This window comes from Schistocerca piceifrons, chromosome X (assembly GCF_021461385.2).
Source record: "Schistocerca piceifrons isolate TAMUIC-IGC-003096 chromosome X, iqSchPice1.1, whole genome shotgun sequence".
Lineage (NCBI taxonomy): Eukaryota > Metazoa > Arthropoda > Insecta > Orthoptera > Acrididae > Schistocerca > Schistocerca piceifrons.
In genome coordinates, this window is record NC_060149.1 from 782,988,464 (window position 1) to 783,004,436 (window position 15,973).

At 42.4% G+C, this 15,973-nt stretch overlaps 1 protein-coding gene across 2 annotated transcripts in view; it reads left to right on the plus strand.

Annotated features, from left to right (window-relative positions):
• The window catches only part of LOC124721104 (serine-rich adhesin for platelets-like), a 481,067-nt gene that overhangs the window by 310,520 nt on the left and 154,574 nt on the right, over positions 1-15,973 (plus strand). For both annotated transcript variants that reach the window (XM_047245921.1, XM_047245922.1), the window contains exon 5: positions 14,068-14,192. In XM_047245921.1, coding sequence (XP_047101877.1) covers positions 14,068-14,192 — 125 coding nt within the window. The remainder of the gene's footprint in view (positions 1-14,067; positions 14,193-15,973) is intronic.

Sequence of the window (15,973 nt, forward strand, 5' to 3'; positions counted from 1 at the left end):
ACAACTATGTGATGTTTTTATATTTTCTCGAAATGTCTTCCAGTACTTCATTGACATTTTTTTCCAATATGCCTCTTGCTGTCAAGTATTACGCCTATGTAGGAGAAATAATAGTTTCATCTTGACACCATGTTTGTATAATGTATCGTTTTCTCTGTAGCTCTTGCATCTACTGCTCACAGCTTCTATCACAAATTCCACTGAATAATGCCTTTGTTAGTGCACCTATAAAATCGGTGTAGTATTACTACAGTAATGTACCATACAAGTGAATCCAACTATTTATAATAGGTATGTTAAGGATGGTTTGTGTGTTAACGGACTGAATATTTTTCCATACAGTACGATATGCCCCGATACAGCACTGAGTCACTCCTAGCTTAGTGAAGTGTACAATGTGCTATTCCCACTTGCAAAACACTCGTCAACAGATGATATCAAACTGTGTAGTACAGACGTGACATATGGGTTTCGGAAACGAATTATACTTGTTACATAATGGAGTCGGATATTTCCCATGGTATGCTTCCCTCTGCAGCCTCAAGTCATTACCAGGTTAGTGGAGTGTACAAGCTGCCCACAGCGCAGAGCACTTGTTACCAAGTTATACAGAACTGTGTATTGCAGGACTTAACAGTAAGTCTGCAGGGAATGAAATGGCGTTCTTTTTAAGCCTTTGGAGATCTGTCTAACTCGACAACTGGTGGTACTGTCTGTCAGTTCTATGTTTTAACACTTATAACATGATTCTTTATTGTTGGTCAGTTTTTGTCCAAGGAAGTGTTATGGTTCAAATGGCTCTGAGGACTATGGGACTTAACATCTTAGGTTATCAGTCCACTAGAACTTAAAACTACTTAAACCTAACCAACCTAAGAACACCACACACATCCATGCCCGAGGCAGGATTCGAAAAGGAAGTGTTATGATCAGAATGTAATCTTATTAGGAAATGTCCTAACTAGGTCCTATCTGTTTCAATATAGATTGTTTATGTGTGGTATATGACGTTACGAAAAGCAGCTAGATCTTTTGGACATATAAAATTATAGAACAATTCTCGCTAACTCTATCGTACTGCATCTGCTGCAGAAATTTGAGCAGCTGTTGGCACCACAGTGACACAACGAACTGTTACAAATCGGTTACTTGTGTGACAGCTCCGAGCCAGATGCCCTGTTGCGTGCATTCCTCCGACACCAATTCACAGCTATTTGATGGTTTAGTAGTGTCAAGTGAGAGCTCATCGGGAACAGGGTGGAGATCTGCTGTGTTTGCTGATGAGAGCTGGTTCTGCCTCCATGCCGGTAGTGGCCATTGTGTAAGTTAGGAGGCCAGTTGATGGCCTACGACCAGCCTGTCTGCGTGTTAGACACACTGGACCTATCCCGGGATTTATGACCTAGGCTGCGATTTCATATGACAGCAGGAGCACTCTCGTGTTTACCCCGTCCACTTTGACTGCAGAATTGTACGCCAGCCTGGTGATTATATCTGTTCTGCTGCCATGCACGAGGAGTATACCTGGGGGTGTTTTCGAACAGGATATTTCTAGCCTACCTACGGCTTTTTTTTTAACCAAACATGCTTCACAGAGTGTCGATATGTTGCCCTGGAGCAGCAGATCTGTCTCCAGTTGAGCACATACGCGACATCATACGGCAACTCCAGCGTCATCCACAAACAGCATTAACCGTTCCTGTATTGACCAAGCACTTGCAACAGGCATGGTATTCCGTGCCACAAACTGGCATTTAGCGCCTGTACTACAACACAATGAATGCATGTTCGCTTGCTTGCAATCAACATTCTGGTGGTTACACCAGTTATTAAAGTACCAGAATTTCACGTTCGCAATGACTTATCTCGTACTTATATTAACCTATGATCTTGCAATGTTAATCACTGAAATATGTTACCTAGACAAATGTACTCACAAAATTTCATTACTCTACATTAATTACTTTTTGGAGTTGCGATTCTTTTTCCGTGAGTGCAGAATCTTTTACAGGTTCCTCAGGTAAAGAACATTGTTTTAAGCTGCGATTTATAACTATGGAATGCACTGTACATGTTTGACCCTAGATTACAAAACTACTGCTGTTCTACGTTTAAAAGGGTTTTGCAATTTATCTGCTGCGGCAGTAACACATGGAATTTGAATGGTGTGCAAGTAAACTTTCCAGACAAGACTGAGGAGGTTATAAACTATTTTCTGTCAACCTACAGTTCTAATTATTACCTATAAAGTACACAGAGATTTTTAACTTAGACTCCAACAGAAAGTTGTATACATGGTGGTCCACTGATTGTGACCGGGCCAAATATCTCACGAAATAAGCGTCAAACGAAAAAACTACAAAGCACGAAACTACTCTAGCTTGAACGGGGAAACCAGATGGCGCTATGGTTGATCCGCTAGATGGCGTTGCCATAGGTCAAAGGGATATCAACTGCGTTTTTTTAAATAGTAACCCCCATTTTTATTACATATTCGTGTAGTACGTAAAGAAATATGAATGTTTTAGTTGGACCACTTTTTTCGCTTTGTGATAGATGGCGCTGTAATAGTCACAAACATATGGCTCACAATTTTAGACGAACAGTTGGTAACAAATGGTTCAAATGGCTCTGAGCACTATGGGACTTAACTTCTAAGGCCATCAGTCCCCTAGAACTTAGAACTACTTAAACCTAACTAACCCAAGGACATCACACACATCCATGCCCGAGGCAGGATTCGAACCTGCGACCGTAGCGGTCGCGCGGTTCCAGACTGTAGCGCCAAGAACCGCTCGGCCACCACGGCTGGCAGTTGGTAACAGGCAGGCGAACTACTCGCTGTTGAGAGGAATGTCGTTACACGTATTGCCAAATGCATTGAGGTTGACGGACACTATTTTGAGCATTTATTGCATTAATGTGGTATTTACAGGTAATCACGCTGTAACAGCATGCGTTCTCAGAAATGATAAGTTCACAAAGGTACGTATCTCACATTGGAACAACCGAAATAAAATGTCCAAACGTACCTACGTTCTGAATTTTAATTTCAATAACCTAACTGTTACCAACTGTTCGTCTAAAATTGTGAGCCGTATGTTTGTGACTATTACAGCGTCATCTATCACAAAGCGAAAAATTGGTCCAACTAAAACATTCATATTTCTCTACGTACTACACGAATATGTAGTAAAAAATGGGGATTCCTATTTAAAAAAAACGCACTTGATAACCGTTTGTCCTATGGCAGCGCCATATAGTGGGCCAACCATAGCGCCATCTGGTGTCCCCCTTCAAGCTAGATGAGTTTCGTTCTTTGTAGTTTTTTCGTTTGACGCCTATTTCGTGAGATATTTGGCCAGGTCACTATCAATGGACCACCTTGTGGGTGGAAGTGTTGTATTAAAGTTGAAGAAATCTGTTTTTCGCAATCCAGAACACAGTTCTCTACAATACAGTCCAATATAGATATTATCGAATTAGGATTGGCTCCTACATACAATGTTATCCCGCAAGTCTTGATACAAAAATACCATTCCATATTAAAGACATCGAGTATAAAACATAAAGGTAGTACTACTGTTGGAAATCAGTTGTCCTATATCAGTAAAAAATACCAATAGCTCACTTATTGGCACCACTGGGGTAGTGACAGTATGCATACAATGGTAAGCATAGCGTACGCTGTCTCTCTTTAACAGTTTTGCTACATCTTCTACTTGCTCCAGTAGCAAAATGTGGTACTACTGCCACATGTGCCAATACGCATTAGTTGAAATGAGACATTGAACGTGGGAAAGATACAGGATAAGTAAGTTTAAACGCAGCCAAAACCTCTCAGACAAACAGAAGCTAAACGATGTCAAAGTTAGCGTAAGGAGGGCTATGCGTGAAGCGTTCAGTGAATTCGAAAGTAAAATTCTATGTACCGACTTGACAGAAAATCCTAGGAAGTTCTGGTCTTACGTTAAATCAGTAAGTGGCTCGAAACAGCATATCCAGACACTCCGGGATGATGATGGCATTGAAACAGAGGATGACAGGCGTAAAGCTGAAATACTAAACACCTTTTTCCAAAGCTGTTTCACAAAGGAAGACCGCACTGCAGTTCCTTCTCTAAATCTTTGCACAAACGAAAAAATGGCTGACATCGAAATAAGTGTCCAAGGAATAGAAAAGCAACTGGGATCACTCAACAGAGGAAAGTCCACTGGACCTGACGGGATACCAATTCGATTCTACACAGAGTACGCGAAAGAACTTGCCTCCCTTCTAACAGCCGTGTACCGCAAGTCTCTAGAGGAACGGAAGGTTCCAAATGATTGGAAAAGAGCACAGGTAGTCCCAGTCTTCAAGAAGGGTCGTCGAGCAGATGCGCAAAACTATAGACCTATATCTCTTACGTCGATCTGTTGTAGAATTTTAGAACATGTTTTTTGCTCGAGTATCATGTCGTTTTTGGAAACCCAGAATCTACTATGTAGGAATCAACATGGATTCCGGAAACAGCGATCGTGTGAGACCCAACTCGCTTTATTTGTTCATGAGACCCAGAAAATATTAGATACAGGCTCCCAGGTAGATGCTATTTTTCTTGACTTCCGGAAGGCGTTCGATACAGTTCCGCACTGTCGCCTGATAAACAAAGTAAGAGCCTACGGAATATCAGACCAGCTGTGTGGCTGGATTGAAGAGTTTTTAGCAACCAGAACACAGAATGTTGTTATCAATGGAGAGACGTCTACAGACATTAAAGTAACCTCTGGCGTGCCACAGGGGAGTGTTATGGGACCATTGCTTTTCACAATATATATAAATGACCTAGTAGATAGTGTCGGAAGTCCCATGCGGCTTTTCGCGGATGATGCTGTAGTATACAGAGAAGTTGCAGCATTAGAAAATTGTAGCGAAATGCAGGAAGATCTGCAGCGGATACGCACTTGGTGCAGGGAGTGGCAACTGACCCTTAACAAAGACAAATGTAATGTATTGCGAATACATAGAAAGAAGGATCCTTTGTTGTATGATTATATGATAGCGGAACAAACACTGGTAACAGTTACTTCTGTAAAATATCTGGGAGTATGCGTGCGGAACGATTTGAAGTGGAATGATCATATAAAATTAATTGTTGGTAAGGCGGGTACCAGGTTGAGATTCATTGGGAGAGCCCTTGGAAAATGTAGTCCATCAACAAAGGAGGTGGCGTACAAATCACTCGTTCGGCCTATACTTGAGTATTGCTCATCAGTGTGGGATCCGTAGCAGATCGGGTTGACGGAGGAGATAGAGAAGATCCAAAGAAGAGCGGCGCGTTTCGTCACAGGGTTATTTGGTAACCGTGATAGCGTTACGGAGATGTTTAACAAACTCAAGTGGCAGACTCTGCAAGAGAGGCGCTCTGCATCGCGGTGTAGCTTGCTCGCCAGGTTTCGAGAGGGTGCGTTTCTGGATGAGGTATCGAATATATTGCTTCCCCCTACTTATACCTCCCGAGGAGATCACGAATGTAAAATTAGAGAGATTAGAGCGCGCACGGATGCTTTCAGACAGTCGTTCTTCCCGCGAACCATACGCGACTGGAACAGGAAAGGGAGTTAATGACAGTGGCACGTAAAGTGCCCTCCGCCACACACCGTTGGGTGGCTTGCGGAGTATAAATGTAGATGTAGATGTAAATAATCCACAGTCATAAATCCTAAGATAGAGTTAGCAACAGTGCTGTATAATTATACAATGGATGGTCCTGTTTTTGTTAAGTGGAACACTATACATTGACATACTATTTTGGGAAAGGTAATTCTTAATATGATGGTTAGGACTACGCCATGATCTTAACACTTCGTTCGATAAAACTAACCTGTCCTACACAGTTTCATATCATCCATTAACAAGTGCTTTGCAATACATGAATAGCACTCCAAAGGCAACTCCTACACTATGCTAAGCTAGACACGACTTGATGCTGTATCAAAGCGAAATGTATGGAAAAGTATTCGACTTCGATACCCACCCCCCTTAACATACAATTGTAATTCGTTGCCTACACCCATAATTCATACTAACGTGATTTATAAATACACTTATAAAAATCGGTATACAAAGAAAGTAATCGGAATTTGTAGCAGAAGCTGTGGAGCTTTAATATAAGTACTAGATGTAATAGGGAGATAACGCCACATGTGTATACTGTAATGCAGGGAAGTTATATGACAATTTACATAGTGCGTGGGGGAACAGTAACTACCAAAAAGTTATGTCTGGCCGAGAGAAGTCTTAGAGAAATATATTTCATCCAGTATGAGGAAGTGACTTACAAAACGCTTGTTTGACAGATTTTTGAGTATTGCTCGTAAACCAGGTGCACAGTGTTATAATATGCACATGTATAGTTCCTAACAGCCACAAATTATATTTTGTAGGTATTCTGGTGTGTCTGTGTGGTATCCGTTACAGCTGAGTTGTAAACGTAATCCTTCTGTTCCATGCTTTCTGAGACATACCAACCGTACAATGGAAATGTATTTTAATTTAAGCTTCTGCCACGTGCATGTGCACTGACTCATGTGAGATGAATAGGCGTGACAACAGTGATACAAAGTACGCTCCATATGGTGGCTATGTTAAATGATTGGAATGACACTATTGCATCATGATTTAAATCACCCAGAATATTATGAAACGTATAGAATAGCATTTATAATGGAGAGATGAGAAACCAGCCTCAGTAATTGCATGTGTGTATGTCAAAATGACTGTCAAGTCGACCTGTATTATGTAAAAGACCAACGGTCAAAAATTCTGCACACTTGTCCTAGCCTTGTTGTATACTACAACAAATATTGTTGTACTTTAAGGAAATTCATTCAAATGTACAGAAATGTGCACATTCTGACAGAAATAAGTAATGCAGATAAAAAGCTTAAAACTACAAGGGATATTGTCAGATGGGAGACAGGACAGCCAGTCAGTGTACAAAATACCACAACAATTAAACTAAATGCCAATGTAGTGGCTGATAACGCACAAGCTGTGAGTAATGTCAACAATCACTTCCTAAATTTAGCAGCAAGAAAATGGTTCAGTGGAAGAAGTAAGATAACACATTAAAAATGGCATTCGCAAAACTTCAAGCAAGTAGAAGTAGCACCAACATTGTTCACTGAAATTAATTGTATTACAGAAATTAAAAAAAAGGTGATGGATGTTGATGGAATTTCAAACAGAATTCTGGAAAGTAGTTCCAAATTAATAAGTAATATCCATAGTAATATATGTAATGCATCACTAGCACAGAGAATTTTCCAGATAGGTTAAAATATACTATTGTTGAAATTCTTCACCAGAAAGGTAACAAGACAGACTTAAACAATTATCATCAAATTTCATTTACTGATTTCTTTTTCCAGAATATTCGAAAACATAATATACTCAAGACTAGTCTCATTCTTAAGTGAAAACAATTTACTTGGCATACCACAGTATGGATACCAGAAGGATTGCCTGACAGAAGGGTATCTGTACATTTACTCATCAAATAGCACAAGCCTTAAATAATAAAATATCACCAACTGATATTTGTTGTGATCTTTCCAAGATATCTGATTGTGTAGATCATGTTAGTTTCTCATAAAAACTCAGATTTTATGGCATTAATTGCTTTTTGCACAACTCATTTGAACCTTACATAACAAACAGAACAGAAAAGGTGCTAAACAACTCAGTGTTGGAAGAGTAGAAAATTATAGTGACTGATGAAAGATCATGAAAGGAGTCCCAGAGAGTTCAATTTTGGGTCCATTCCTATTCCTTATATATGTAAATGACCTTCCACTTAACGTTCAACAAGCAGAGATAGGACTTTTTTCAGACAATACTAGTGTTATAATAAATCCCATTGGAGATAAAGCAACAGAAGAGATGGTAAATATAATTTGTAAAGTGGTTCTCAGAAAATGAATGCTCCGTAAATTTTAAAAAATACACTAAATTCCATTTTGTACAATAAATACAGTCATACTAACAACTTATGTAGCACATGAGCGAGAGTCAGTATGTAGGGTGGAATGCTCCAAATTTGTTGGATGTAGGTATTGATGAAAATTTGAACTAGAGTAGTTGAGCTTCTGAAACAACTAAGTACTTTCGCTTCTCACATAAAAGCTCAGGTTGGAAACAAAGGAATTAACCTTGTGACATATTTTGCACATCTCCACTCAATAATGTCTTATGGAATAACTTTTGGGGGCAACTCTTCACTTAGAATGCAAAACTTAGCAGTAAGAATTAAATGTGGTGTTCACACACAGATGTCATGTAGGTATATCTTCTAGGAGCTAGACATTTTAACAGTGCCGTCAGAACAAATATATTCACTAATGAAATTCGTCATAAATGGTCCACATCAATTTCAGAAGCACAATGATGTACATACCAACAACACTGGAGAAAAATATGACCTTTATTACCCATTATTAAAGCTGTGAACAGCTCAATTTTTTGATCATTGCCCTATACAATACAATTTCTGACAGGTAGTGAAGCCAGTTTTAAATCTAATTTAACACCATTTCTCCTGGGCAACTAGTTCTATTCCATTGACGAGTTTCTACTGGAAAACTTGAAGTCTGTGAAAAAATTGTTTTTAAGTGTAACGGCATAAAAAGGACTACAAATAATGTGTTCATGAATATTAACACTATTCACTTACAAATATCCTGTGAAGTGACTCGTTCTAAATCATTTCGATAAAAGAACCGTTCAAATGATTTATGGGATAGGTAACTAACGGACTTGTCAGTTGCGATTTTCTTTTTTAAATACGGTCTGAATTTCAGGTTGAAAACACACCCAATATTAATCTTCGCTAATAAGTGGCTAGATACTTTTGATCAGATAGTATATGCTTCCTGCAGATCACACAGTGCACTATCAAGCCTTTCATGTGCAGTATCCATACCCTAATCGAATTCAGTTGCATGCAGATACTATAATAAGCTTTGTATAATTATAACTAACTCAACTTACTGCATGAGACATTATTAATGGGAGGATATATTGTTAATGGAATTGTGGAAATCTGTATTACACATCCCATACCATTTGGTGCTTAGTTGACAGTGGTAGATTAGTGATGTGGTTGTTAATATCAGAGATTGTGTGGTGACCACTATCAAGTATGCTAGAGTACTGACTATTGTACGTTTTTTAATGTCCCTATTAATACATATCGATTACATGAATATTGTACTAGAAAAATTTGGGACAGCTCTGTCGAATGACCGTGTAAAAGTTCACTTTAATTTTTTTTTTAATAACAGGGAACAAAGAAACACTTTCCTTAGACAGTAAGCGATGCATTAAAGATGTAATGAGAAGAATTTTTTTGTGCTGACTCCAGCTGCAAATTGTAAAAACACAGTTGCAAATATATACCAAAACATTAGAGAAAATGCATCTGACGATTCTTAGGAGGAACACACTGTATCTATATCTGCTACAATAGTGTTAGCATTTTGGAACTTAAATCAGGGAAAGGGTAGTACCTCATCAAGAGGGTAGTGCCCCATATGAGGGCTCTGATGTTGGCAGTGATATGGGTGCTAGTATTGAGTGCGAATGAACTTCCGAAATACACTCCTGGAAATGGAAAAAAGAACACATTGACACCGGTGTGTCAGACCCACCATACTTGCTCCGGACACTGCGAGAGGGCTGTACAAGCAATGATCACACGCACGGCACAGCGGACACACCAGGAACCGCGGTGTTGGCCGTCGAATGGCGCTAGCTGCGCAGCGTTTGTGCACCGCCGCCGTCAGTGTCAGCCAGTTTGCCGTGGCATACGGAGCTCCATCGCAGTCTTTAACACTGGTAGCATGCCGCGACAGCGTGGACGTGAACCGTATGTGCAGTTGACGGACTTTGAGCGAGGGCGTATAGTGGGCATGCGGGAGGCCGGGTGGACGTACCGCCGAATTGCTCAACACGTGGGGCGTGAGGTCTCCACAGTACATCGATGTTGTCGCCAGTGGTCGGCGGAAGGTGCACGTGCCCGTCGACCTGGGACCGGACCGCAGCGACGCACGGATGCACGCCAAGACCGTAGGATCCTACGCAGTGCCGTAGGGGACCGCACCGCCACTTCCCAGCAAATTAGGGACACTGTTGCTCCTGGGGTATCGGCGAGGACCATTCGCAACCGTCTCCATGAAGCTGGGCTACGGTCCCGCACACCGTTAGGCCGTCTTCCGCTCACGCCCCAACATCGTGCAGCCCGCCTCCAGTGGTGTCGCGACAGGCGTGAATGGAGGGACGAATGGAGACGTGTCGTCTTCAGCGATGAGAGTCGCTTCTGCCTTGGTGCCAATGATGGTCGTATGCGTGTTTGGCGCCGTGCAGGTGAGCGCCACAATCAGGACTGCATACGACCGAGGCACACAGGGCCAACACCCGGCATCATGGTGTGGGGAGCGATCTCCTACACTGGCCGTACACCACTGGTGATCGTCGAGGGGACACTGAATAGTGCACGGCACATCCAAACCGTCATCGAACCCATCGTTCTACCATTCCTAGACCGGCAAGGGAACTTGCTGTTCCAACAGGACAATGCACGTCCGCATGTATCCCGTGCCACCCAACGTGCTCTAGAAGGTGTAAGTCAACTACCCTGGCCAGCAAGATCTCCGGATCTGTCCCCCATTGAGCATGTTTGGGACTGGATGAAGCGTCGTCTCACGCGGTATGCACGTCCAGCACGAACGCTGGTCCAACTGAGGCGCCAGGTGGAAATGGCATGGCAAGCCGTTCCACAGGACTACATCCAGCATCTCTACGATCGTCTCCATGGGAGAATAGCAGCCTGCATTGCTGCGAAAGGTGGATATACACTGTACTAGTGCCGACATTGTGCATGCTCTGTTGCCTGTGTCTATGTGCCTGTGGTTCTGTTGGTGTGATCATGTGATGTATCTGACCCCAGGAATGTGTCAATAAAGTTTCCCCTTCCTGGGACAATGAATTCACGGTGTTCTTATTTCAATTTCCAGGAGTGTATGTAGTCGATCTTTTCTGTCATGCGTAAGTCACAGCAACCTCTCAATTTCGTTCTTGTTGAAGCAGTTTAACCCTATAGAAAAGTAATGATGGATGAATACACTGTTGGACTATTACCAAATTGTGATGTAACAATTGCAGAAAGAGAAGCGTTGACGACAATAATAGTCGAACTGCTTTTCAAATTCAGGATGATGAAAGTTTTAGTGGAATATTTGTTAATACAGGGTGTACATAAAGTCCGGGAACACTTTCAATTATTTATTGCACAAGAACCAACCATTGTACATATGTCATACATATGTCATTTTGAAGAGAAACCCTGAAAGTTTTTTTTTTTTTTTCGTGTATACCGCCACAGCGCAGTTTGGTAATTTGCCGATAGTCAGCGCTAGTCGATGGATCGGCCGTGCTACAGAAGGGGACAGCTGTTTCATGAAATGGCCTCCCCGATCACCAGATCTCACTCCGTGTGACTTTTATCTGTGGGGACACATTAAAGATCTGATGTATGTACCGCCTCTATCACGTGATGTAGTAGAGCTCCGGGAGACAATATGGGAATCGGCTGCCACAGTCGACGATGCCATGCTGGAACGGGTATGGCAAGAATTCGACTACCGTATTGACTTCTGCCGGGTCAGTCATGGTTCGCATATCGCATGTTTGTAAAAAAAAAAAACTTTCAGAGTTTCTCTTCAAAATGCAATATGTATGACATCTGTACAACGTTTCGTTCTTGTGCAATAAATAATTGAAAGTATTCTCGGACTTTATGTAGACCCTGTAACAAGAATGTAGGTAAAGGCAGCAACTTAGTTTCCTATACAATCCACAAATAGCTAGAGGATGTACTCCTAATGGACCGAATGCCGTCCGTATTACACATCCGATCTTATTTGATATTAGTTGACATGGGTATATTAGTGGCATGGGCTGTTAGTATCTAAACTTGTGTGCTACCCTCTGTTCTGCTGTTCTTCATGTTTAATGCCCTATTAAGACACACTGACTAAACGAAAATCACACTACACTAATCTGGAACTGCCCTATCGAATGAGCATATAAAATTCCGATTTAAAATAATTTTGTTCGAAATAAGAAAACTGGCACTTTCCATCAACACCGATCGTCGCATGAAAGACGTGATGATCAGTATTTCTTTCTTTCACTGGTGCCATGTCCAGCGCTGACGCAGGGTCGGCATTGTTAGGAACGGATTTGGCAAGGTTTGTGGAAATGGATGGCCGAATGCCCTTTCCGCCGCCACCCCGTACCCCCTGGGGACGGAATTAGTGTACCCCTGCTGTCTGCGTCTAGTGTTAAGTCATGGAATAGTGCGGACGTGTTCAGATGTCTGCGAGTCGTGTAACTGAGGCGGAACGTGGGAACCGGCCCGGTATTCACCTAGCGGGATGTGGAAAACCGCCTAAAAACCACACCCAGGCCCTCGTCGTTAATCCGCCGGGCGGATTTGATCCGGGGCCGGCGCGCCTACCCGAGTCCTGGAAGCAGCGCGTTAGCGCACTCGGCTACCCTGGCGGGTCCGTGATGATCAGTATTTGACTAGCCTAAATCCAGCTACAAACTGCAGAAACGAAATTACAAATATCTACCAAAACACCAGAGAAAATGCACGTGGCTGCTCTAATGATGGATTGGCTGCATCTCTGACCGCTACAATACTGGTAACTACATGGAGCCTGAACGAGGAAAACCATCTGCCATAAGCGGATAGTCAGTTCCTAGAGTCAAGTGGAATTGTTTGACTAAGGCATGTGGGATGGAAGTCTAGACCTGGAAGCAGGTGCTCGTGTGGCCCTCCACCGCTGACTTGATATGAGCCAGTCGCATGTATGGAACTAGAGCAGTAACATGGCTCTATGTACAGTCGTGACAGAATGGCAGAAATATTCTATCGAGTTTAGAAGTGACCATGACCACACAGTGAATGAAGTTACCCGATATGTTGTAGACTGTCCAACGTATCTACACTCGCAGTCATGTGACATGGCGAAAAAACAGTGGTCATCAAAAGATGCTAATCGACGTGATTCAGAGACGAGTGTCACACCTCATCAATGACAGTTGGTTTCAAACCCGACAGGAATTTTTGCTGCCAGGGAATGTAGGTCCACTACACCAGTTTCTGAGCCAACATTGCGAAGTAGTCTGCATGCGACGGACATTTTTAGCCATGTACCTCGAATAACGCCATTGGTCACAGGGGCACGGGAAGCTACGTGCCTTCAGTGGGCCTAGCGATACAAAAAGTGGGCATTACCTTACTGGAGACGTGAAGTGTGGCCGGATGAATCGCGATTTTTCCTCTTTTGAAACGATGCAAGGTGTGATTTAGCCTGAAGATGGTTTTGTGTCGTTTTAAGTTTCTTCTTCGTATCGTGACTTGGGCCACTCATTCAGAATATCGTTAAGATGAATAAGGATGTTTATTTCAGCGAAGTGTTATCCGTGCTTATAAATCGTGGTGAGTGTGCTGTGGACAGCTCCGTCTTCAGAGATGATGGCCGTGCGGTTCTAGGCGCTACAGTCTGGAACCGAGCGACCGCTACGGTCGCTGGTTCGAATCCTGCCTCGGGCATGGATGTGTGTGATGTCCTTAGGTTAGTTAGGTTTAATTAGTTCTAGGCGACTGATGACCTCCGAAGTTAAGTCGCATAGTGCTCAGAGCCATTTGAACCAAGAGATGATGACAGCCGTGTTCACAGAGCAGCCTGAAACGTCACATCGCACATTTACTAGCCCGCTACATCACCCATAGAATACAATTTGTCTGGTCTTATTTGAAACAGCAAGTGAAACGTAGCAAACGACATCTCGCCTTCAGCTGCATATGGAAAAAAGAAGAAAGCTGTGGATCAGTTCCTCTCCATTATCCAAGCTAGAAGCGGTGTTTTTTATATGGGTTGCTTATTGTCTTTTGATATAAGTACTAAAATGAGCCACTCTGTGTTGTCATTACTGGTGTGATTTGCTTTGTTGCAGGAACTTAGAGAAGAGTTCGATCGCGAGTCCGAGAAAACGGGCCGTCCTCGCCTGCTGCTGACAATGGCGGTGCCGGCGGGCATCGAGTACATCGACAAGGGCTTCGATATCGCTTCAATGAACAAGTGAGTTGTCTCAGATACGCGGTAGACAAGTTCTCAGTCTAGTTTCAAAGGCCGATAATCAAACGGCATTTTTAATGAATGTAGCTTATTCTTGGGGTTTTAGTGTACTGAATCTTAGCACGATAATAAAAAGCCATCTCACCCGACATTTCTTTTCAATTGCCATTCAATATTTTACGAAAAAAGCATTTTATGATACCTATTTCATGATTATAGGCTATCTTCAGTGTTACTCGATCTATTTATTGAGGAAGCTGTAAAGTTGTAGTGGGTCACAGTTTTTTACTTGCTCCCCCCTGCCTCTCCACTATAATTGGCTGTCATCCTCCGCTTTTAACATACCATAGATACCTAGGACTTAATTAATAACAACAACAAAAACGTATAAGATGTTTTAGTACTATTTGTTTACATTAGTGGTTAGTATGAGGGTGAGTCAAATGAAAACCTTAAATATTTTTTTAAATATTATTTACTGTGCAGAAGTGGTACAAAGCTGTATCACTTTTCAACATAATCTCCCCCACGCTCAATGCAAGTCCTCCAGCGCTTACAAAGTGCATAAATTCCACTAGAAAAAATTCTTTTGGTAGTCCACGCAACCACTCACGCACCGCGTGGCTTACCTCTTCATCAGAACGGAACTTATTTCCTCCCATTGCGTCTTTGAGTGGTCCAAACATATGGAAATCACTTGGTGATGAGGAATGGCGCCATTCCTTGCTCGCTCTCTTCGTTTCCGGTTGGTGGAAGTGAACCCAGGTTTCGTCCCCAGTAACGATTCTTACAAGAAAGCCCTCACCTTCTCGTTCAAAGCGCCGAAGAAGTTCTTCACAAGCATCAATATGTCGTTCTCTCATTTCAGGAGTCAGCTGCCGTGGCACCCATCTAGCAACACTTTGTGAAACTGGAGCACATCATGCACAATGTGGTGTGCTGACCCATGACTAATCTGTAAACATGCTGCAATGTCATTCAGTGTCACTCGGCGGTTCTCCTTCACTATGGCTTCAACTGCTGCAATGTTCTGTGGAGTCACAACTCGTTGTGCCTGACCTGGACGAGGAGCATCTTCCACTGAAGTCACACCATTTGCGAACTTCCTACTCCATTCGTAGACTTGCTGCTGTGACAAACATGCATCACCGTACTGAACCTTCATTCGTCGATGAATTTCAATAGGTTTCACACCTTCACTACGCAAAAACCGAATAACAGAACGCTGTCCTTCCCTGGTGCAAGTCGCGAATGGGGCGGCCATCTTTATACTGATACTGCGACGGTATGTGTGCATCTGCACTATGCTGCCACGTACAGGCCATTCTGCAGGCTGTTTGTAGCACGCTTACCAACTTACGGGATAACGGCGCGAAATTTCGATTTGTTATTACAAATTTAAGATTTTAATTTGACTCACTCTCGTATATTGTTTCGGCATAACACACAATAAATTGTAATTCAGAAAAATACATCACTTTGAAAGAATTCGACCGAAAAGTTGAGAAGATCACATGTGGAGTAATTAACTTAAGGACTGTAATAGCAACAGAGTCCCATAACTTTCACATAATTATGGCTGAGCGTGTACTGGGGTGGGGTTCCGCTTCTTTGAGTGGTTTTCCCTTCCGAGGCACTTTTTGTTCCTTTCTGTCTTGCTTTGCGGAGCTTCTTGTAGTTTAACAAATCGTGTCGGATTTGTTATTGGCGCGCATATTCTTGTCTGGAATGCTCTGTGCAGGCGGCCATGCCGCAAGCACACCCTCAGCTGCACAGCTGAAAAG